The following is a 25016-nucleotide window of genomic DNA, read 5'->3' on the forward strand; positions in this document are numbered from 1 at the left end:
CTCCTTATTCTTTTTAAGCCCAGAAATTTATTAAATCCTACACTAAAGAAATCCTGTCTCCTCTCTATTTCCTGTTATTTTTCTTTCTTATCTGAATGAATTCCATCTACCACAAGTGGATAGCTAGAGTAAAAATCCTACGTTTGGAAATACACTGTTTAATTACTCAAAAGTAAATTGAGTATGGGCATGCATTTGTGAAATTAATGTGGGAAGAGTCATGATGAAAATCAAAAAGGCTGGATTGGCAGGAAAGGTTGTTTGGCAAAAGAATACTGTTGAAGGAAACTGAAAGCTCAGGTTCAAGTGCACTTCCTACTACAAAAAAAAGGGACACATTATTAAACAATTTTTCAAAATTAAACAATTTTGTTTCTAAAAAAAACAAAATACTTTGTTTTTTTCATCTTTTAAAAAAGTCATCTCTTTCTTCTCTCATTACACAAATAATTGTTCCACTGTTTGAATTAAGTTATATCCATGTGCCTCCAATTACAAAATCTGTATCAACTGCACAGTGAGAGAGATCTTATTAAACAAGATCTGAGATAACTGATAAAAATATATTCACATAAGCACTTAATCAAAGAAATCCTAGGTTGAAAGGAAAAATGAAGGGAAACTCTTGTTTTGCCATAGCTTCTTATCTTCTTCTGCTATTTATGTATTTCTAGTCCCAGCTTTCTTTTCCTAGCCTCTCCATCAGGCCAACAATATTGGTGTGCTGGCCTCTACCCTCTACTAAGTGCCTGTTTGACCCTATTTGTTCTCTGATCCTCTTAGTTCCTCCATAGCTCCTGTCATCTAGATATAGTTAATTTATTTTTAATGGCTTTCTCCTCCACTAACACACACACACACACACACACACACACACTCCTACTACAGCCTCCATGTCTCAAGTTCTGATGCTAAAAATGAATGAGATTGGAAAAGAGCCAGATACCTCAGCAAATGACAAGTAATGGGGAAGGTGAGGAACAAGGTCTACTGCTGATCAGATGAGCTGTTTTTCTTAAATGAATATTATGATTTTCTAAGAGGGATGCTACAGATTTCTCAAGATTTGTTTGTGAAATGGGGGAGGAAAGCACATTTGTAGAACAGTTTGGGTATTTATAATCTCAAAGTGACTGTTAATAAGACATGGCTCTCAGGCATCAGGATATGCATTTAATATCAATGTTAGTTGCAATTATTCAAAAAGGAATCACCTAATTGGGAAAGAAGATAATTTCTCTAAATTATTCTAAGAAAAATGTATGATTTTTGGAGAAGTTCACAAACCTACTACACTGGACAGAAGGAATAAATATTTTTTACTTGGAAAATTTTAAGTTATTAATATAAACTATGTTATAAAGACCCAGGAATTTTTTTTAGTCAGTTTCATTAGCCTATTCACTAAAATCAGGAAGTTCCACTATGCTTTGATAATAAACTTTCACTGGGTCTTTAAATAGGTTATTAAATTAACCCACTGTTATTTTTGATAACTTCTTTCTGTCTAATCTTTTTCCATGCATTGTGAAAAAAATGGTAATGTGATTAATGTTTTGAGCACCTCATAAGATTTTATATGAAAAAAATGTTTTGAACTTCTCAAAAAATTTTTATAAGGAAAAAAATTACAAATTATTATTGATTTCTCATTCGAATCCACACTTTATTGTATTTGGGTCATTGTTTCATGTTAAATGGCAGTATATGAGTTATTGTATCACAGCTTGTTGGAGAAACATATTCACATATACCAGGTAGTGATCAATGGTTCAATATCAGCCTTGGAGGGTCTATTGAATAAAGCTTTTCCCATAAGTCAGCATTGGTCTTGATTCTAATTAACATTTTCAGTGTTGATATGAAGTATGGAATAGGGAGTAAGCTTATTAAGCATGGAGATTACTCTACATTGAGTAGGGGTGATTATTGACTTGAACCGCACTGTAAGAATTTATAAAGACCTTGACAAATTAAACAAGGTGATTAGAAGTATGACAAAGTTTAACAGGGATATGTGTGATAATTCACTCAGAGATGGAAAAAAAGGTCTCTGAGAGAGTGTGTGTGTATGTGTGTGTGTGTGTGAGTTCAGAATTGGGCTATGAAGATAGTTTCGAAATTAAAACATCTGTCAATTATAAATTTGAAAAGCATCAGTGTTGATATAAAAAATGGTTGGAATCATCTAGCAGTATAAAATTTGTTCAGACCTTTTAAAGATTATCATGGACCATAAATTATGCAAAAAACTATAAGAGAAGGAAAAGGTAGCTTTGTTAATACAGTCTTTAAAAAGTGATCAATCAATTCTATGAATAACAACTAAAAGAATTTAGTGTATAAATCAACAAAGTTAAAGAACAAAAATGAAAAAGATGTGTTTTATTTCATAATGAAATACTGTGCAAGAGGTGATATACAGCTTCTGTTCATTTTCACTGTGAAGAAAATGTTCTCTGTGAAATAGGAGGGTTTTGAATTAGACATGAGTAGACTTCCTGGAGTTAAGTTTTGCAATTCACTACAATACCTTATGAAGAAAACGTAAAGTCAGTTGAGGGCTGGCTTATGAGTCATAAGGTAACTAATCAAATTATGTGATGCCTCTGGTAACTTTTTAAACTTTAAACGTTAGGATTGGAATAGAACTTTTTCTAAACATTACTTAGAAATTTGGTATCCTTGGAGAAATTCATTCGAATTACTAAAGTCCATCCTGAATTTTCAAAGATATAGAAATATAGAAATCTGGGGCGGCGCCTGTGGCTCAAGGAGTAGGGCGCTGGTCCCATGTGCCGGAGGTGACGGGTTCAAACCCAGCCCCGGCCAAAAACCACCAAAAAAAAAAAAAAAAAAGAAATATAGAAATCTGCTGTTTTACTATTGAAATCTGTTGCATAATTTGAGGATATCATCTTAACATAAATTTTACAATCAGCTGACAATCTGTGTAACCTGTATGTTGGGCATACAAGTTTAGGATAGTTTCATATGTGTTCCTAGTGTCTTGGGTTATTATCTATTTTTCTTGATATAATTTTTTAAAAATTATACATGTTTTATAGTTTACACTGGAAAACTGCAGAGTCATTGAATTCACAGTATTCTAGGGACTTTTATAATGGAGTTTTGCTTAATTAGTATATATGTTATAATATATATACTTTATTATTATATATCACATGCACATATTAAATACAATATACAATGTACCTTTCATGATATACATATGTTTATTTTGTAATTTATTTATCATTAATAAGTACTAAATATTTATTAACTTGTAATCCTTTTAAAATAGAGAAAAGGGTCAAAAATGATACTTCTGTCCGCAGTGTGAGGGTTAAGAGGCTTCTAGTAGAAAAATACAGTGTCTGCCACATTTTAGGATTCATGGTGTGACAAAATTAGTTTTTAGCTTATAATGTGGGTCAAGAAGTCAGAAAAGTTAATCTGATTGTCAGATAACTAGTCTTTTGCATTTGTGTAACATTGTCGTCTTGGAAGGAGTTTAACAATCATTTTTGTTAATTATGTCCAATAGCCATAAGAAAGACAGAGCATTTTCATCTTCCTTTAGATTCTCTAAAATAACCTACTAAATGTACAAGTCTGAACAAACTCTTATATTTGTATAGAAAGTGCAAGTCTCTCCAGTACGGGAAGATGTTCCCTCAGTAGTTCATGACATCCATCTTTCTCAAGTGTATCTTTCTTACATGAACTTCCAGTTTGACCTGTGACAATCCTCTTTATACCACGAGGTGGATAGGTGTGCCCTGCCTACTTTTGCAGGGAGAGAATGTGAGAAATATTCCTAAGATTGTCAGGAAAGACATTCATGTCATCCATTGGGCTATAATCTCAACAACCTAGCAAGCCATAGTGGAAGGACAGTGTTCTGGAAAGTAGAGGCATTCTTCTCAATGAATATTGCTTTTCTAGACCAAGCACACTTGAAATTCTGATGGCTAGTTACACAGTTCTTAAAAATAAAAATAAAATCAGCATTCTAAAGAAGTTCACAGCAAAAAGTCCTGAGACTGTTCTCTGTCTAATGTACTCACATTAGGGGGAGTTTGGGAGCAGATGAAGGATTCAGGACTGGAGTGGAGGAAGGACAGATAGGGGTAGTGGAAAAGGCCACACCTTTGGCCTTACTTGAGCATTTCGTATGGCGCCACCCATCTGCTGGCCCTCTGTAAATCTTCAGTCCTCTTTGGTCCTCATACGGCTCCTCTTATAAAGCACACTTTCCCTCTAGAGGACTCACTTGTGAAACTTTATCTATATTTAAAAAAAAAAAGGAGTCCTAATCCTGTCCCTTGTCTAGTCTCATTCTACCTGTTAGCCTCAGACCTCTTCTTCAAAAGGCTTCTACTGTCTTGAAGGGGAAAGAGTCTGACACCAAGAAAGGAAAAAAGACACAAGCACTTCACAACAGGAATCCTTTTAGGCTGCGCACTCCAATCTCCTATGGAAGAACCCTTCGGTTTCCATTAATGTGACTTTGACATAAATCTTTTTTAAAATGAAAAAGCTGGTATTTGGGGGCTCCAGGAATATATAGCTGCTTCCTGCTTAATTAGATAGGGGCGCCTTGTAGGCATTACAATTAGCTCTTGCTGAGCTCGTGAGGACCAAACTATCTGCAAACCCAGTTTCTCTTCCGACATCAAGGAGTCCTGTTTACCTGTGTAGTTCATCAAATTTACAAACTTACATTTGAGGTGACTGGGAAAAATGCCCTGAGAAGAAGAAGCTCCTAAGATAAGAAATGTGATTTTGCAAAGGACAAGTGGCCCAAGGCAACTGCAGATCAGAAGGAGTAGGGTCTTTCAATGGGATGTCCTTCTTTCACCTGTACATACAACTTACATACTCTCCTTTCTCCGTTTTATCTAAATATTCAGCCAGAAAAGAAAATCCTAAAATTTAATTTTCCGTAATAATGCCCAACATTACCAAAGATGACTATTCTTTCCTTGTTCTGGTGCTTATCTCTTCTTTAGAATTCTTTTATGTATTTATAATCCTTTCAGTTAACAGAGATAGTTGAGCAATTTTATATCCCATTTCCATTTGCTGATGATATTTCAGTCAAAAATCACCCAAACCAGTCACTTCTTTTCTTCCCGCTTTCCACACTGCTTAGATAAGTGATTCTTTTAGGAATAGACATTCTACTTTGTACCAGATTCTAAGTCTACCAGAATCATGGACCAAACCTTAGCTTTTCCAAATACTTTTTTAAAGTCCTATTTGTTTTGATTTTCTTTTTATTTGTCTTGCCTCTAATTTTTGTTTTTTTATTTTACATACATGGCAAAATGTTTTGGCAAGCAATTCACTGGAGGTTCAATAAAGATTTCATAGCTGATTTTGATATAAAGGAAATTTTTCAAAGATTGACTTAAAAAAGAGTTTCCTTTTATTTATTTATTTTTTTTATTGTTAAATCATAGCTGTGTACATTTGTGCAATCAAGAGGTACAATGTGCTGGTTTCATATACAATCTGAAATATTCTCATCAAACTGTTCAATGTAACCTTCATGGCATTTTCTTAGTTATTTTATGTAGACATGTGTATTCTGCATTTAGTAGGTTTTGCCTGTACCCATTCTAAGATGCACTGTAGGTGTGGCCCCACCCACTACCCTCCCTCCACCCTGACTTCCCCCTTCCCTTCCCTTCCCTTGGCCCTTTCCCCATATTCTTGTGCTATAGTTGGGTTATAGCTTCTGGCCATGCTTGGTCAGCCACAGAATGGTGGATAAAATACACTAAAAATTCCACTTTTATTAAATACTAGTGTAATTGGAATGTTTACTTTCTAAAACTAAAGTGTCTTTCTTGTAAGGACTAGCCAAAATAAATGAACCTGGTTGATTGTTCACTATTTTCTAGCCCTGGGCTAGGTGTGAGTTCAAAGATGAATTTAAAAAGATAACTACAATCGAATATTTATTGCAGCATAATACAAAATTGCAAAGCTGTCGAATCATCCCAAGTGTCCATCAGTTCATCAGTGGATTAACAAAATTTGGCATATGTACGCCATGGAGTACCACTAAGCCATAAATAAGGACGAATTAATGTCTTTTGCAACAATTTGGATAGAACAATTTGGATAGAACTATTTTCCTAAGTGGAATTTTCCAAGAATGGAAAAACAAATACCCCATGTACTCAGTTGGAACTAACCGATGAGCACACATGTGCATAAAAGGAAGTAAAACACGGTGGGAATCAAGCAGAGAGGAAAGGGAAGGGATACAAAAGCCTACGTAACAGTACCATCAACTCTGGGTGACAGGCATACTGACAGTCTTGACTCAAGCATTATAAAAGTACTCCACGTATCCAAAAACATTTGTACCCTCAGAATATTTGGAAATAAAAACATATAGGAAAACACATGATATTTATATGGTTTATATTTTTCAAAAAGTTCATTTCCAGTTGTGAGATTGTTCTTTTCTTTTTTTATATTCTATAAAAATAGCAGTTTTCTTAGAACTGATTAAAGAGACTAATTGGGAAAAAAGTCATTAGGAATGTATACTCTAATGAGGTAGACCAAGGAGCAAGATTTCACAATACAATGGTAAAATGTGAACACATTCTAAGGCAGCAGTTTTCAACCTGTGGGTCGCGACCTTCAGGAACTGTATTAAAGGGTCGCGGCATTAGGAAGGTTGAGAACCACTGTTCTAAAGGTTAGAAAAGCATTGAAGAGACAGTGGAGTTTCATCTTGAAGTGAAGAAAATCTCCACGTAGACAATGAAGCCTGTTATTCTAGAAAAAGACCTTCCAAGACATGAAGTGTGATAAAGCCAGGAAGGAAGAGATGATAACTTTGGCCTATACCGTGAATATTAATGAGGCAAATGTTGTTTCTGAGAATGAAAATTAAAAAGCTTTCAGCCAAATTTTTGCAGGATCTTCAGGGCTAAAGAGTTCAAATTATTTTGTAAGGACAGTGGGGTATATAGGAAATATTTAAATAAGGCCACCATAGCATCACATTTGCATATCAGAAAGAACACTTTAGCTGTGGTGTAAAGGATGGATGTGAGGTGAATGAAAGATAGATAAGGAAAAGGCTCACATGCAATTATTAATACCATAATATCTAAGAGTCCTTAATATAAAGGAAAAGGTATTTTAATCTGTATTATGTATACTTTAAAGTACAAGTATTGTTAGCTCAGTAGGGAAAGAAATTGCAATTTGGAGAACTTTAAAATAATTTGTCCAAGGATTGAAACACAAATCTTTGTGTCTTCAAAACTCATGCTTTCAGAAACTAAGAGATTGCCCAGTGCACAATCATCCTCAAGGCAAGCCTAACCATCCCAATCCATTTTCCAATACTTTCACTTGCTTCTTGGGTCCAAATGACACTAATTCTCTAAGTGTATTGGCACTGTAGTTGCTTTTTTAAATGTTAAATTCTGGATCACTTTTTATGCTAGAAGACTTGTCTTTGCACTTCACAGCACAGCTCTCAGCAGTGGAGTCCTCAAATATAATGCAATTTGTAAAGTCAGATGAAATATAAGGGTATCAAGAGAATGTGGTCGGGTACACAGAACTTCCTGATGTCAGAGGAGAAATTTGGTTTGCAGATGGTTGGTCCCTGCTTAAGAGCTCAGTAAGAGCTATTTGTAGTACCTGAGAGGTGCCCCTATTTAATGAAAGCAGGCTCAGAAAAGAGTTGAGTGTCCCCTTAGCCCAATGATACTAGTTTCTTAATTTACAAAGATTAATGCCAAAGTCACATTCATGGACAGCAGTGGCTGTTCACATGGCTGACAGTGAGCTCCCGGGATAGCAACACTGCCTGTCCTTTGGCAAATGTTGAACTCAGAATCCAGAGGAGAAAACTGGAGAGAATAGGGGGAAACCTGAGCTGAGTTGATGGATGTTTGCTAGACACTCCTATTTGTCTCTTTCCCACTGTCAGTACCTTTGCCTGAAGCATCTAGTGCCTTATTCTATCAGCCACGTTCCATTTTTCTCCCCCTGAAGAAAAATCCCCTCTGATGTGCTAACTCAAGTTGACTTGTTCCATTCCATAAAAAATGGGATTAATCTTAACTGTTCCCCACAGCCAGCCTGGCAGGTCCCTCCTATCATTTGTTGATGAGCATTCCACACACCAAGGCTAAATGTGTTTTTTAATTATTACTATTAAAACAAAAAGAGAGAAGAGGAAGAAGATGGAGATGAGACAGAGAGGTTTATGAGAGTTATTTGAAAGTTTTATATGGGTAAGTCTGCTCTCTTCTTAAAGGAAAATAGGCAGAAATATGAATGAAAGTTTACTGCAAAAGGGTTAAGCTTTAGATTTTTTTTTAATTAGTTTACAGTTTTAAAAATGTAAGCGTTTTTAGCAAAACATTCATTGTAACATAGTTTCACTAATGTAAAGTCATATAAATGTCTCAGTGAATTTATAATGAAGAAATATACAACCATTTATTGTGGTATCACAAATTCATCCAATCTCTTAATTGGAAGGGAAATAAAACATTATTTATTCTACTCCAGTGACTTAATTCTCCTTTAGCAATTTCTAAGGAATCATCTGACCCTACCAATAAAAAAATTACACAAAACTATTAGAAATCACTTAATGGGGTATTACAGAAAGAAGACTGACAATATTATACTATACTGTTATACAATAATAGTAATCTTCATATTAAAGCAGTAGATAACTTGATCAAATGTGGATGTGACAGGTCCCCTCATTATAACTCTTTGAAGAGGACACCATTATTCTTCCCATTTTATAGATAAAGAAAGTAAGGCACATACATACACAGGGGCACCTAACATACACAGTTCACAAATAACAGATCTTCTTGACTTTAATATACTCAATGTCAAAGTTATTGCTACCAGATATATCTAATATCAGACCATTACATATATCAAAATTAATTGTAAATTCTTGAAAGTGTTTTAAATGCTTTAAGGGTTTATTCATCTGAGGGAAAGAGTTTTGCTTTTCCTTTTTATTTCAGAATATTAAGAGGTACACATGTTTCATTTACATACTTTGGTTTTGTACAGATTGAGTCAAAGTTATAAGTGTGCCCTTCACCTACAGAGTGTGCACTGTGCCCAACAGGTGTTAATTTACCCATCTCCACCTCTCCCATCCCCTAGCATAATTTTCATTGAGATTTACTTCCTTATGTGCACTTAAGACTTGATCAATTATTTCCAATTTGGTATTGAGTATATGAATTTATTTCTCCATTCTTGTGATGTTTCATGTAGAAGAATGGTTTCCAGTTTATTCCAGGTTGTCACAAAGTATACTAGATTACCATTTGTATTAGCTGAGTGTTCCCTTAGCCCATTGATACCAGTAGTACTCCATGGTATGCATTTACCAAAATTTATTAATTCATTCATGTATCGGTGAGCACTTTGGTTGTTTCCAGCATTTTGGTTGTCTTTGCAATTGTGAAATGTGCTGCTGTAAACATCCAAGTGCAGTTGTCCTGTTATTATAAAATGAATTTTTCTGCTTTAGGGCATATACCCACAAAACAAAACCATTTGATTACTAGATCAAATGGTACATCTACTTTAAGTTCTTTGAGGTATCGCCATACAATTTTCCATAGAGATTTAACTGGAGCTCAAGCAAATCAGCATGAAACAACCAAACAACTCCCTTAAAAAGTGGGCAGAAGAAACTTTTCAAATGAAGATATACTAATTGCCAACAATCTCTTGAGAAATGCTCAACATCTTTAATCATTAGGAAAATTCAAAACAAAACCACATTGAGATTATCACTTAACTTCAAGGAGAATGGCTGGTATTATAAAGTCCCCAAACAGCAGATGCTGGCATGGACGCAGAGATAAAGGAACTCTTACACGCTGTTGGTGGGACTGCAAATGGGTACACCCTCTAGGGGAAGAGTTTTACATTAGTCTAAAGCCACGGATGTTCTTAAAATTTATTTTCACAGAATTTCCCTCAAGTATAGTTTCTCAGTGTGTGTATTGTTGGTACTAATAAGTATTACTTACCGGTGAGTTCTCAGTGTTATTTAGTGCCCGCAGGTTGATGCTGATCTGATAGGAGAGCAGTAGGGAGAATAAAGGAATCATCTCAGTAAGAAAATAAGGCTGATCAGAACAGCAAAGCGATTGTTTTATTATTCCATCAATTATAGCTATAGACACACATTCCTTACTCTGTCGGCTTGAGGGAGGGTGGGGTTTGGGACCAGAGGGCTCAGATTGTCAGAGTGAGCATTTGCTGAGTTTTATGTGAGTATGGATCTATGTAGTTAGGTAGAAAAAAAGGGGTATATTAATATAGCACACTAATACTATTTTTACAGATAATTCTTCTTTGGAGCACTCTAGATTTTCCCATTCCTTTTGCAGCCTAAGAAAATATTGACCATACTTAAAAAGAAATGTTAACATTTTCCATGGTAGTTAATGCTTATATTAGTTATTAATGATTATAGGATTTTTTTCATTGTAAAACAATAATTATGCATTTCTTAAAAAAATCCACTTAGGCTTTGACTTTCAGATACAATTTTTTGATGATTACCACTTATTAAATAATCCCCTATATTTCTTTTAATATAAGCCATAGCATTTCTGCTGATATTGCTCTAAAATCTTCTTAATAGGAAAATAAAAAAATGGCCACTTACAACAGTCACTCCCTTTCAGTGTTGGGCTCCTAAAATGGCTTTCTCTGTCTATAATAAGCTATTTGTGCTTATTTTATTTTGCTTCAGTCCTTTTAATTTTGTCATCTTCTAATTTTGTCATCTTGGTATACTGTAATAAAATAATGCTGTATTGGAGAAGCCATAATTTTTATTGTGAGCATGTCTCAAGGCAAATTTATAAGCTGAACTTGATATCAGAAACTACTAGAGAGAGCATGCATTTGTTCTAAATTATAAAATGCTCTTCTATTCTAAACCTGAAGTGTGCTGAAAATAAACTGTCTTCTTTGTAGCGTCAGGAACTCTATGTAGGCAATATATTAAGATATTCCTTTAAAAATTTATTGTGTGCAAAATGGTTTCACCAAGTAAACTGTTTATGTTACAACTCTACATATTCCAGTTGTAAAACAATATTTAAGGAAAAGCTGTATCATGGAAGCCTGATTATATTAAAGATTTGATTTCAGTTTCATTTTCATGGAAGGTTGAGAGAGGCACTAGTTTATTTAACAGCATTTAAAACTAGTGTGGCTATTTGGGCAAAACAGTTGTTTATTTAAATGTAGGCCTGAAAAACATTTCATCTTAGACTGCGATCTCACTTCCACCTAAATGAAGCCTGACTGATAATGATAACTGAGATAATTGCCAAAACTGCCAAGTAGCAAATGACCAGTCTTGTGCTGCGAGGGTTTCTAATAAATTCTAAAATAGGCCTTTTCCATCCAGAGACCTTCAGATTCTATATGATGCTATGTACAACTACGTGGACTTGACTCTTGTATTTATAGAAACTGAATGAATGAGGATTGCTTTTATAACCTATGTAGGTATGTTTCATGTCCTCTTCCTGTGTTACCACTTCAGAGTATCCTCCACTAAGCAGTGGGAAATATGTTTAAAACGCTGATGTTTATGATACAGTTTTACTGCTACTACTGGAAACAGCAGTAAATTGACATAATTATTGTATGTCCCAGGAGTAAATGCCCTGTCACTCTGGTGTTAATTTGCACCCTAGCTATACATAGCTCATTTTTATTCCTGCCTTTGCCCTCAATTATTCATTTATACTATTACTTCGGTTTATCTTTTACAAATGGCAGAATTCATTCAATAGTTGTAAAATATTCCAGAAAATTCTTTTCTCCAAATATTACTTTTTAAATGCATCATTCTGTTCAGCAGATGTGTAGAGGAAAAAAAAAAAAAAAGAATTATCCCGGTAGTTTCCATGGAGTAAATAATATAAATCAACAACAAAAAGCTCAAAAAACTAAAGGTTACATTTTGCTGCAAGTTACCACTAGAAATTGGCACGAATACTTCTCTAACAAACATGGCCCATAATGTATTGTTTGCAACATAATTTTGCATATGATGGAGACTGGTAAACTGCAAGAATATTCCCAGTACCTTTACCCAATGCTAGTGTTGGTTGTAAAGATCCTCAGGGACTCATTAGCAAACTCCATCTAGAAACAGACTAAAAGGTCAGAGGTAGATGTTATGTGAGATTCATGGCTTATGGTTATAGAGTGCTGTGAGCATTCATTCTTGTTCAAAATATGGTACAGTATTTCAAAGCATCTGCTCCCATTCGCAGAAGTTATTGTAGTTAAGTTATAAGTGTTCCAGCATCTGATTTAGAACAATATGCTAAATATACAGTATTTTTTCTTAAATGTCCATCATCAGAGATGGGCACCTACACAAATTCAACAAGTTCCAGTGGAATAATAGTCGGTTCTTTAAGTTAGAAAGTATAGAATGACTCAGAAACTCAAATTTCTGGAAATCTGCCACAAATTTAGACATGGATAACCTAGGACAAAAAGATACTGTCTGTAACTCAAAAATTGATTTGAAAATGCTTGGGTGTTAGTCTGAAAAAGAGAAAGCTGAAAACATGTCCAGCTTTCCAGAAGTATGAAATTTATTCTACTTGAGTACAGTCAGATCCTCTCTCTCTCTTTCTTTCTCTGACACACACACACACACACACACACACACACACACACACTCCAACTAGAGCAAATATAGTAAAAGAAATACAGAAAAAAGAGTCAGCTTCTTTCAGTGGAAACATTATGGCCTTTGGGCAAACCAATCCACATCTGAACCCTAGCTCTACCACTCACTGACTTTGCCATATTGATCAATCAATTGGCAAATCAATTACTCTCTCAACCTAAGTTTTCACATCTATAACATGGGTCAAATAATTCTAAATGTGAGGCATTCTGTGGTCAAATACATGTCAATTACCCGGCATGTATATAGTAACTACTTGAAAATAATTACTTTCATAAATACTAGTATTTAAGTATACCTTAGACCTTAAGCATGTCATTTATGTAAATTATAGTTACTTATTAAAAATATTTAAGCCTTGCCATCCAAAGAAATATAGGTGTAATGCTTACAACATATTGAAAATTTTTTGAATTACTACATTATTATGAGATTATCTAGCTACCTAATTTAATTTGTCTTTGCTTTGATGAGATTGCTAGACTTATTTTCCTAGTCAAGGTTTACCAAAAACAAACAACAAACAAAAAAAAAAAACCTTTGCATTATCACTAGAAAATTTTTCCTTTCCTTCAATTGTAATATTGTCTTCTCATAATTGATATAAGTGTCATATAACCCAATAGCGGTTTTTCTTATGTGTTAGATCATTGTATTAAGAAACAACAAAATAGAAAAGCAATTTGATTTCAGTCTTCACATATATTGCCCTTTTCTTTCTTTAGCTTCATTTCCATTTGAAAATATTTATTAGTCTCTCATGCCTGTCTTCTCTCCCAATCATCAAGGTCTCTCCAGGACCTTTCCAAGCAAACAGACATCCCTTATGGCACAGTCCTGGACTCCGCAGTCTATGAACATGTTCGCATGAAGGGATTGAATCCTTTTGAGAGGGACAGCATGTATTCCCAGATGTGGCGAATGATCAACCGCAGCAATGGATCAGAAAACAACGTTCTGGAGTCTCAGGCAGGCATTCAAAAGGTATTGGCCATGGTTCTTCCTGAATAGCCTTTACTCTTTTTGTCTCCCACGAATTGCTGAGTTGAAATTTGTTTATTTCTTTTTTTTCTTTAACACTGACACAGAGTTTCCAGTTAAATTATATGACCTTTTGATTTAAAAGAGTTTTATGAGGACTCATTGCATCAGACGAGAGAACTCAGAGTCCCCTGTGGTGTGTCTAACAGATCAATTTCCAGTGGAAGGCCAAAATAAACACACACTGGTATTTTGTTCAGAAAAGGGTTAAGGACTTACAAATAATAAGACTAAAGGGGTTTTTACAAATCTTACTCCAAATATCCAGGATATGTGATTCTTTTAAATGACTCTGGGTATTTTCTATACTGTGTTTGTTTTTAGATTAAAACTTTATATTTAGTTGTGACTGTGTGAAGCTATCTGAAAGTAAAAGTTAATATTGTCAACAAACAATGTTCCTACAAATATCTGCTTCTATTTCTAAATTTGAAAATCTTTATTTACATCATATTTTTTATAATCACCTTTTGAAGGAATTATACAAAAAAAGGATTAGAAAGACTTTCTTCCTTTATATAAAAAACTTAAAGCTATTTTTTATTTTGATATATATATACAGAAGCAATGTAGGCACTATCAACTTTTATGGGAGAACTACTTTTTTTTTTTTTTTTTTTTTTTGCTTAAAATTATCTTTATTGACTAGCCTAGAGAAAAATCACTATTTGGGGCATTCAATAAATAATTGTGGAGTGAATGAATGACTGTCAGTGGCAACAATGATGGTGACATACACTTTGTCTCTCTGGCCTTCCACAGCAGAGTAATTTGGACCATAAGTCTGAGTTTCTACCATGCTGGAGAATGTTCTGATGACTATAAAAATTATTCTCCCATATGTTCCAGCATTATTCTCTGCTTTTTCACATGATTGCCTTTATCTGCTTCTGCTGTTACGATGACCCCTAGAGTCAGCCAAGTAATTCCTGCAGTTAGCATGTTGATACTATATTCTGAGAGCTATTAATGCTGGCATAAACCTTTTGCCAAGCACTAATGATGACTTTAAGGAAGTGAATATCTTTGAGATGTTAACAGTGCCTTCTAACTCCTTTGCCCTCATTACATTACTCTCTTCTTTCCAGAGCCTAGGTATTGATCTTAAAATGTTCTTTCTTGGTTTTCTCAAGAGAATAGCTGGCTCCTGGAAGTTCAACATGGTGGTTCCCAGTTAGTGGAGTGAAGGGGAGATTGGGGATGGATCCAGTGAGCAAATGAGCATGGTTGTTGGAGAAAAGGGAAACAGGGGGGCATTTTCTGCTTTACTGGGAACCCATAAAATGAGGATGAATTTAAGCTCAGAGTGATGATTTTTGAAGGAGTAATTTTTTTTCTTTTATATCCTCACTGTTAAAGAGAAATTTTCTTTCTTGATGATTAATACAAATAGGGACTCATAGTTTCTATTTCTGTTCCATTTTAGGAGCCAAATCTCCTCATGCCTTATAACCTCTTCCTATATTGTATCATTAAAGATAAAGTTTATTTTCTTTTTTCCCCAATGGACATACATATTCCCAATAAAATATTTTAAACAAACCAACACACATACACATATTCACTTATTCATTAATTTATTTACTCATTAAATATTTGGTAAGTACCAGTAGGTACCAAACACTGATCTAAAAACCGGAGATAAACTCAACAACAGAGAAATGGTCACTAGCTTCATAAAATGTACTGTCTGGTGTGGAAGACAGAAAAAGGAAATAAAACATATGAAACAAAATTATTTAAATTGTGGTAAATGCTATGAAATAAAAAATAGGATGCTGAATAGAAATTAAAGAGAGTCTACTTGAAATACAGTGATCAGGGTAAGGTTCCTTGAGGAGAGAAAGCATTAGCCATGATCTGCCTGATGTAGGAGCTGGCCATAAAGAAGACAGCGTGGAAGGAAGACAGTGTGGAAGTGCATCGAGGCAAGCCATAGCATAGGCAGATCGTTCATTAAGAAAATCAATATGACTGGTCCAAAAGAATTAAAATCAGGGTCTTTTTAAAAGAGATATCTATATATTCTTGTTCAGAGCAGCACTGTTTTTAATAGTGAAGAGCCTGGTAGCAAGGCAAGCGTCTATTCACAATGAATGAATAAAGAGAATGTGGTTTACATATAACAATGGAAAATTATTCAGCTTTAAAAAGAAGAAAATTCTGACACTGCTACAACACAGACTCACTTCAAGGACATCACGCTAAGTGAAATAAACCAGTGAGATAAAGATAAATACTGAATATTTCTACTTAGATAAGGTATCCGGAGTAGTCAAATTCAAAAATACAGAAAGTAGAATACTGGTTGGCAGGAACTGAGGGGAGTTGTAAACAGGGAGTTATCGTTGAACGTGGACAGGGTTTTAGTTTTGCATGAACATGGCATCCAATAAGGAAGATATGGTTGCACAACAACGTGAACATGTTTAACACTACTGAAATGTACACTTAAAAATGGTTTAGGATGGTAAATTTTGTGTTACATGTATTTTAGCACAATTAAAATATTTTTAAAAAGTCAATATGGCTGCAGTAGATGGAATGAGACAATACGGAATGAGGCTAGTATGCAGGTATCAAATCATGGAGGACCTTATTTGCTTCAGTTAGGAACTGAATTTTATTTGGATTGCAGAAAGCACTACTGATGTAGGAGCATGTCATGTTCATTTTACTTTTCTTTTTTTTTTTTTTCTTTTCTTTTTTTTTTTTTTATTGTTGGGGATTCATTGAGGGTACAATAAGCCAGTTACACTGATTGCAATTGTTAGGCAAAGTCCCTCCTGCAATCATGTCTTGCCCCCATAAAATGTGACACACACTAAGGCCCCACCCTCCTCCCTCCATCCCTCTTTCTGCTTCCCCCCCCATAACCTTAATTGTCATTAATTGTCCTCATATCAAGATTGAGTACATAGGATTCATGCTTCTCCATTTTTGTGATGCTTTACTAAGAATAATGTCTTCCACTTCCATCCAGGTTAACACGAAGGATGTAAAGTCTCCATTTTTTTTAATGGCTGAATAGTATTCCATGGTATACATATACCACAGCTTGTTAATCCATTCCTGGGTTGGTGGGCATTTAGGCTGTTTCCACATTTTGGCAATGGTAAATTGAGCTGCAATAAACAGTCTAGTACAAGTGTCCTTATGATAAAAGGATTTTTTTCCTTCTGGGTAGATGCCCAGTAATGGGATTGCAGGATCGAATGGGAGGTCTAGGTTGAGTGCTTTGAGGTTTCTCCATACTTCCTTCCAGAAAGGTTGTACTAGTTTGCAGTCCCACCAGCAGTGTAAAAGTGTTCCCTTCTCTCCACATCCACGCCAGCATCTGCAGTTTTGAGATTTTGTGATGTGGGCCATTCTCACTGGGGTTAGATGATATCTCAGGGTTGTTTTGATTTGCATTTCTCTAATATATAGAGATGATGAACATTTTTTCATGTGTTTGTTAGCCATTCGTCTGTCGTCTTTAGAGAAAGTTCTATTCATGTCTCTTGCCCATTGATATAAGGGATTGTTGGCTTTTTTCATGTGGATTAATTTGAGTTCTCTATAGATCCTGGTTATCAAGCTTTTGTCTGATTGAAAATATGCAAATATCCTTTCCCATTGTGTAGGTTGTCTCTTTGCTTTGGTTATTGTCTCCTTAGCTGTACAGAAGCTTTTCAGTTTAATGAAGTCCCATTTGTTTATTTTTGTTGTTGTTGCCATTGTCATGGCAGTCTTCTTCATGAAGTCTTCCCCCAGGCCAATATCTTCCAGTGTTTTTCCTATGCTTTCTTGGAGGATTTTTATTGTTTCATGCCTTAAATTTAAGTCCTTTATCCATCTTGAATCAATTTTTGTGAGTGGAGAAAGGTGTGGGTCCAGTTTCAGTCTTTTACATGTAGACATCCAGTTCTCCCAACACCATTTATTGAATAGGGAGTCTTTCCCCCAAGGTAAGTTCTTGTTTGGTTTATCAAAGATTAGGTGGTTGTAAGATGTTAGTTTCATTTCTTGGTGTTCAATTCGATTCCAAGTGTCTATGTCTCTGTTTTTGTGCCAGTACCATGCTGTCTTGAGCACTATGGCTTTGTAGTACAGACTAAAATCTGGTATGCTGATGCCCCCAGCTTTATTTTTGTTACTAAGAACTGCCTTAGCTATACGGGGTTTTTTCCGGTTCCATACAAAACGCAGAATCATTTTTTCCAAATCTTGAAAGTACGATGTAGGTACTTTGATAGGAATGGCATTGAATAGGTAGATTGCTTTGGGAAGTATAGACATTTTAACAATGTTGATTCTTCCCATCCATGAGCATGGTATGTTCTTCCATTTGTTAATATCCTCTGCTATTTCCTTTCTGAGGAGTTCATAGTTTTCTTTATAGAGGTCCTTCACCTCCTTCGTTAGGTATATTCCTAGGTATTTCATTTTCTTTGAAACTATGGTGAAGGGAGTTGTGTCCTTAATTAGCTTCTCATCTTGACTGTTATTGGTGTATACAAAGGCTTCTGACTTGTGGACATTGATTTTATATCCTGAAACATTACTGTATTTTCTGATGACTTCTAGAAGTCTTGTGGTTGACTCTTTGGGGTTCTCTAAGTATAAGATCATGTCGTCAGCAAAGAGGGAGAGTTTGACCTCCTCTGCTCCAATTTGGATTCCCTTTATTTCCTTGTCTTGCCTAATTGTATTGGCTAGAACTTCCAGCACTATGTTGAATAGTAACGGTGACAGAGGACAACCTTGTCTGGTTCCAGTTCTAAGAGGAAAAGCTTTCAGTTTTACTCCATTCAGTAAAATATTGGCTGTGGGTTTGTCATAGATAGCTTCAATCAGTTTTAGAAATGTGCCACCTATGCCTATACTCTTCAGTGTTCTAATTAGAAAAGGATGCTGGATTTTATCAAATGCTTTTTCTGCATCTATTGAGAGGATCATGTGATCTTTATTTTTGCCTCTGTTAATATGGTGGATAACGTTTATGGACTTGCGTATGTTAAACCAGCCTTGCATCCCTGGGATGAAGCCTACTTGATCATGATGAATGACTTTTTTGATGATAAGCTGTAATCTATTGGCTAGGATTTTGTTGAGAATTTTTGCATCTATATTCATGAGTGAGATTGGTCTGAAGTTCTCCTTTTTGCTTGGGTCTTTTCCTGGTTTTGGTATCAGGGTGATGTTTGCTTCATAGAATGTGTTGGGGAAGATTCCTTCTTCCTCAATTTTTTGGAATAATTTCTGCAGTACAGGAATAAGCTCTTCCTTGAAGGTTTGATAGAATTCTGGAGTGAAGCCATCTGGACCAGGGCATTTTTTAGTTGGAAGCTTTTTTATTGTTTCTTTGATCTCAGTGCTTGAAATTGGTCTGTTCAGGAGGTCTATTTCTTCCTGGCTAAGTCTAGGGAGAGGGTGTGATTCCAAATATTGATCCATTTCCTTCACATTGTCAAATTTCTGGGCATAGAGTTTCTGGTAGTATTCAGAGATGATCTCTTGTATCTCTGTGGGATCAGTTGTTATTTCCCCTTTATCGTTTCTGATTGAGGCTATTAGAGATTTTACTTTTCTATTTCTAGTTAGTCTGGCCAATGGTTTATCTATTTTATTTATTTTTTCAAAAAACCAACTCCTTGTTTCATTAATTTTCTGAATGATTCTTTTGTTTTCAATTTCATTGATCTCTGATTTGATTTTGGATATTTCTTTTCTTCTACTGGGTTTAGGCTTAGATTGTTCTTCTTTTTCCAATTCCATAAGATCTCTTGTGAGATTGTTGATGTGCTCTCTTTCTGTTTTTCGAATGTAGGCATCTAAAGCGATGAATTTTCCTCTCAAAACTGCTTTTGCAGTATCCCACAGGTTTTGGTAGCTTGTGTCTTCATTGTTGTTATGCTCAAGGAAGTTAATGATTTCCTGTTTTATTTCTTCCTTCACCCATCTGTTATTCAACAGAAGATTGTTTAATTTCCATGCCTTTGGGTGGGGTTGAGCATTTTTGTTAGAGTTGAGTTCCATCTTTAGTGCCTTATGGTCTGAAAAGATACAAGGTAAAATTTCAATTCTTTTGATTCTGTTGATATTTGTTTTGTGTCCCAGGATATGATCAATTTTGGAGAATGTTCCATGGGGTGATGAGAAGAATGTATATTCTTTATCTTTGGGGTGGAGTGTTCTATATACGTCTATCAAGCATAGTTGTTCTAGGGTCTCATTTAAATCTCTTACATCTTTGTTTAATTTCTGTTTAGAGGATCTGTCCAGCTCTGTAAGAGGTGTGTTAAAGTCCCCTGTTATGATGGTATTATCAGATATCATATTGCTCAGACTGAGTAAGGTCTGCTTCAAGAATCTGGGAGCATTTAAATTGGGTGCATAAATATTTAGAATTGAAATGTCTTCTTGTTGTAGTTTTCCCTTGACCAATATAAAGTGACCATCTTTGTCTTTTTTGACTTTAGTTGCTTTAAATCCACATGTATCTGAAAATAAGATTGCAACTCCTCTTTTCTTCTGAATTCCATTTGCCTGAAAAATTGTCTTCCAACCCTTGACTCGGAGCTTTAATTTGTCTTTTGAAGCCAGGTGTGTTTCTTGCAGACAGCAAATGGATGGCTTGTGTTTTTTAATCCAGTCAGCCAATCTATGTCTCTTCAGTGGGGAATTCAAGCCATTAACATTTATTGAGATAATGGATAAGTGTGGTAGTATTCTATTCGTCTTATTTGGTGAGAGTCCATTGCTTAGTTTTATCTTTTGCATCAGTGTGGAGGTTAGGTTCTGTCCTTTGGTTTCTGAGTTCTTACTTTGCTGCTGATCCATTGTGGTGGTCAGTGTGCAGAACAGGTTGAAGTATTTCCTGTAGAGCTGGTCTTGTTGTGGCGAATTTCCTCAATGTTTGTATATCCGTAAATGATTTGATTTCTCCGTCAATTTTGAAGCTTAGCTTAGCAGGGTACAGAATTCTGGGCTGAAAATTGTTCCGTTTAAGTAGATTAAAGGTAGATGACCATTGTCTTCTTGCTTGGAAAGTTTCATTAGAGAAGTCTGTGGTAACTCTGATGGATTTGCCCCTGTAGGTCAACTGGCGCTTACTCCTGGCAGCTTGCAGAATCTTTTCTTTTGTCTTGACTTTGGACAGGTTCATCACAATGTGTCTTGGAGAAGCTCGGTTAGAGTTGAGGCGACCCGGGGTCCGATATCCCTCTGAAAGCAGTGTGTCAGAATCTTTGGTGATGTTTGGGAAATTTTCTTTTATAATATTCTCTAGTATGGCTTCCATTCCTCTGGGGCATTCTTCTTCCCCTTCTGGAATTCCTATAACTCGTATGTTGGAACGCTTCATAAAGTCCCATAATTCTGACAGTGAACGTTCTGCTTTCTCTCTCTTCTTTTCTGCCTCTTTTACTGTCTGAGTTATCTCAAGAACTTTGTCTTCTACCTCTGAAATTCTTTCTTCTGCATGGTCTAACCTGTTGCTGATACTTTCCATTGCATCTTTAAGTTCCCTAATTGACTGTTTCAGTTCCTTCAGCTCTGCTATATCCTTTTTATATTCTTCATATCGTTCATCTCTTATTTGATTCTGTTTTTGGATTTCCTTTTGGTTATTTTCCACTTTATTAGCAATTTCCTTCATTGTTTCCATCATTTCTTTCATTGTTTTCAACATGTGTATTCTAAATTCCCTTTCTGTCATTCCTAACATTTCTATACTGGTGGAATCATCTGCAGTAGCTACCTCATGGTCCCTTGGTGGGGTTGTTCTAGACTGGTTCTTCATGTTGCCTGGAGTTTTCTGCTGATTCTTCCTCATGAGTGATTTCTTTTATCTGTTTGCTTGCCCTAATTTTCCTTTCACTTCCTCTTGCTCTTTAAGTTCTTGTGCCTGTGGACTAAAGGTTACAGGACCAGAAGGGTGAGAAGGTTTAAGAGCAAAAAAAAAGGGGATGAAAGAAAGGAGGACCGAGTGATAAGAAAAAAAGAAAGATAGAAAAAGGAGAGGGGGTGGGTATAAGGAATATTGACAAAAAGAAGAGAGGCACAGAAAGAGGGAGACAGGGCAATATAGGTGTACAGTAGGGTACTTTGACACAACCTTAAAAAACCCCACCTTCTGGGGGTGCCCAGTTGCGTGGTTCCCTTGAGGTCAGCAGCTCTTTGCTAACCTGATCAGACACAGTACCCCACCTCCACCAAGTAGAGAGGAAAGACAAAAATGCTATAAATCAAACCAAAAGAAGCAAACAGAAAACTTTACAGGGATAAAATTGGGTGAAAAACCAAATTATATCGGTAGAAACACTAGCAAAAATGAAGTTGAAGTTATTAAAAAAAGCAGCAATGGGAAATTATAATTAAACTAGGAAAATTGAGAAAGAAAAAGGGATCTGTGTGGAAAAGATTGAAATTAAAAAAACAAAAGAATATCAGCAACGTCAAAATAAACAAACAAAAAAAACAACCAAGCAAAAAAAGAAAGAAAGAAATACACAACCAAAAACAAAGCAGTTTGTATATGTTATTGAATATTGTCTGGACAACACGTGGTCTTCTGGGGTATGAGATGTTAGTCACAGTTCAGATACGACTGGAGGCTGCTGATTACTCAAACCCCAGCAGGTAGACACCCTGAATCTCTCTTCAGCCTACTTAAAAGGCACTTCGAACTTGTAAACTTGTTGAGCAGAAGCTTTCCCAGCTTTCTTGCTAGAATCGCTGCTGAAGTGGCTATCCACTTACTCAGTGTGCCAAAACCAGTCTCACTCTGCCCCTGAGGGTTAGGGCTGCAAGGCGGCTCAGACCCCACCCTTAGGCTACTTGGTTGCTGGGTTACCAGCTCCCACCCCTTTCTAGCTCTGCGACCCTGAGGGCGGAGCTTGCCGGGGCAGATCGCTGACAATGGATCCGTGTGACCCACCGCCAAACACTATTAGCTCCGTCTGGCTCAGCGGCTCAGACTGGGGCCCTAGACAACAGCCAAAGTTCTCGCACTCCCGCTCAGGCCTTCCCCAAGGCAGTTCAACTCAGTGCCAAGTCCAAGGACATCAAAACAGTTCACAGGTAAGGCCTTTCTGGTTTGCAGTCTCGCTGCTACTGAACTTACAGTTGTGGGCGGGTTTAGACGGATTGAACACACGCGACCACTTGCCGGTTTTCCACGGATTTAGTCCTCCTCTTGGGGTCCAGAAGTCTCTCCCTGACTCCCTGTATCCTCATAGGAGTGGTGATAGGCAGTTCCCACCAGCCAGAGACCCCTGGAGTCCTATCTCCCCAGACTCACGGTGCCCAGATGCAAGGAAGCTGTTACTCGGCTGCCATCTTGCTCCGCCTCCTCCATTTTACTTTTCAAGAGGGTTACTACAGACCTGCTGTATGGGGAATGGGTAAAAGTATGGAAAGAGACTCTTGTAACTTTCCAAGGTGGACTTGTAAACAAGGTTATATTTCATTGATATGTTTTTACACAGGCACAAACCCACAGCATATCACATACATTATTTGTGTTAATACAAACTGGTAAGCATCCTACATCTTAATTTTCCAAAATAATACATAAATCATTAAGCTATAGAATATCATTTCCCACAGAGAAGCTATAAGTAGTCACCGATGTGTCAAAAATACATATATATCTTCTAGGTATTGTTGGTTAAAACCTCTTCGTTTCCTCAGGGATATAGTCTCCTCTATTTTCTGGGTGTTTTATTTTTTTTAACTTTTTACCTTTATGTCTTTTAACCATGTGGAATTTAATTTACCACTTGTATAAGTGCAGAAACTAATTTTACATATGGAGAAAATTCCAATGTAAGAATCTACAAAATAAAGGTGTTTTCGACTAGGCGAGCTGTTGATAATTCAGCAGTATATGCTGAGCAACTTAGTGAATTATTATTTAAGATGTGCTGCTGCTGCTGCTGCTGTTTCTTTACATACTATTCTATGACTTTTGAATGTGAGTTACTATTTCTTATGCTACTGTCAAATTCATTCCTTTTTAAAAAATCTGTTATGAAGAGTGGAAAAACTCTGGGGTCAAAGAGATAAACTCTCTAATTGTCAGTCCCGGTCCTTCCATTTCTTCACTGTATAGCTTCAGGCAAATCACTTGGCCTCTCAGTGTCTGCCTTGGCTTTGTAAGCATGTCACCCTAAGTTTGAATCTGACTCTTCTTTTACATATATAATGATAGAAATGACTAGTTACTTTAAATTTCTTAGACTTGGGATTATCATCATAAGGATAAGAATTCTTACCTCACATGGTTTCTTTCAAAATTAAATAAGATAATAGATGGAAACCATCAATAAATAGTACAAGGAGAGCCATAAATCTGTCTCATAAGATGGTCCTATGAGACCTTTTTTGTAACTAAAAAGCTTTATTGTTCAGTATTTCCTAACATTAACTTAAAATTGTGACATCCTAAAAAAGAAAATGTAATAAAAGAAGTAGAGAACTATTGTTATTTCCTAACAAGTCTACTGATAAGGAGGAATAATGAGTTTAAAACTGAAAATCAAGTCCTCACAGTAGTGCCAAAAAAGATGCAATATTTGGGAGTATACCTAACAAAGGACGTGAAAGATCTCTACAAAGAGAACTATGAAAATTTAAGAAAATAAATAGCTGAAGATGTTAACAAATGGAAAAACATACCACACTCATGGCTGGGAAGAATCAACATTGTTAAAATGTCTATACTACCCAAAGCAATATATAATTTTAATGCAATTCCTATTAAAGCTCCACTGTCATATTTTAAAGATCTTGAAAAAATAATACTTCGTTTTGAATGGAATCAGAAAAAACCTCGAACAGCCAAAACATTACTCAGCAATAAAAACAAAGCAGGAGGAATCACGTTACCAGATCTGAGACTGTACTATACATCGCTAGTGATCAAAACAGCATGGTACTGGCACAAAAACAGAGAAGTAGATGTTCTGGAACAGAATAGAGAACCAAGAGATGAATCCAGCTACTTACCGTTATTTGATCTTTGACAAGCCAATTAAAAACATTCAGTGGGGAAAAGATTCCCTATTTAACAAATGGTGCTGGGTGAACTGGCTGGCAACCTGTAGAAGACTGAAACTGGACCCACACCTTTCAGCATTAACTAAGATAGACTTTAACTGAATAAAAGATTTGAACTTAAGAAATGAAACTATAAAAATACTTGAAGAAAGTGCAGGGA

At 35.9% G+C, this 25016-nt stretch overlaps 1 protein-coding gene across 1 annotated transcript in view; it reads left to right on the plus strand.

Annotated features, from left to right (window-relative positions):
* GRID2 (glutamate ionotropic receptor delta type subunit 2) overlaps positions 1 to 25016 on the plus strand; it is a 1435943-nt gene that overhangs the window by 1163921 nt on the left and 247006 nt on the right. Inside the window, exon 13 of the mRNA XM_053608318.1 lies at positions 13558 to 13753. Coding sequence (XP_053464293.1) covers positions 13558 to 13753 — 196 coding nt within the window. The remainder of the gene's footprint in view (positions 1 to 13557; positions 13754 to 25016) is intronic.

This window comes from Nycticebus coucang, chromosome 1 (genome assembly GCF_027406575.1).
Source record: "Nycticebus coucang isolate mNycCou1 chromosome 1, mNycCou1.pri, whole genome shotgun sequence".
NCBI classification, from domain to species: domain Eukaryota; kingdom Metazoa; phylum Chordata; class Mammalia; order Primates; family Lorisidae; genus Nycticebus; species Nycticebus coucang.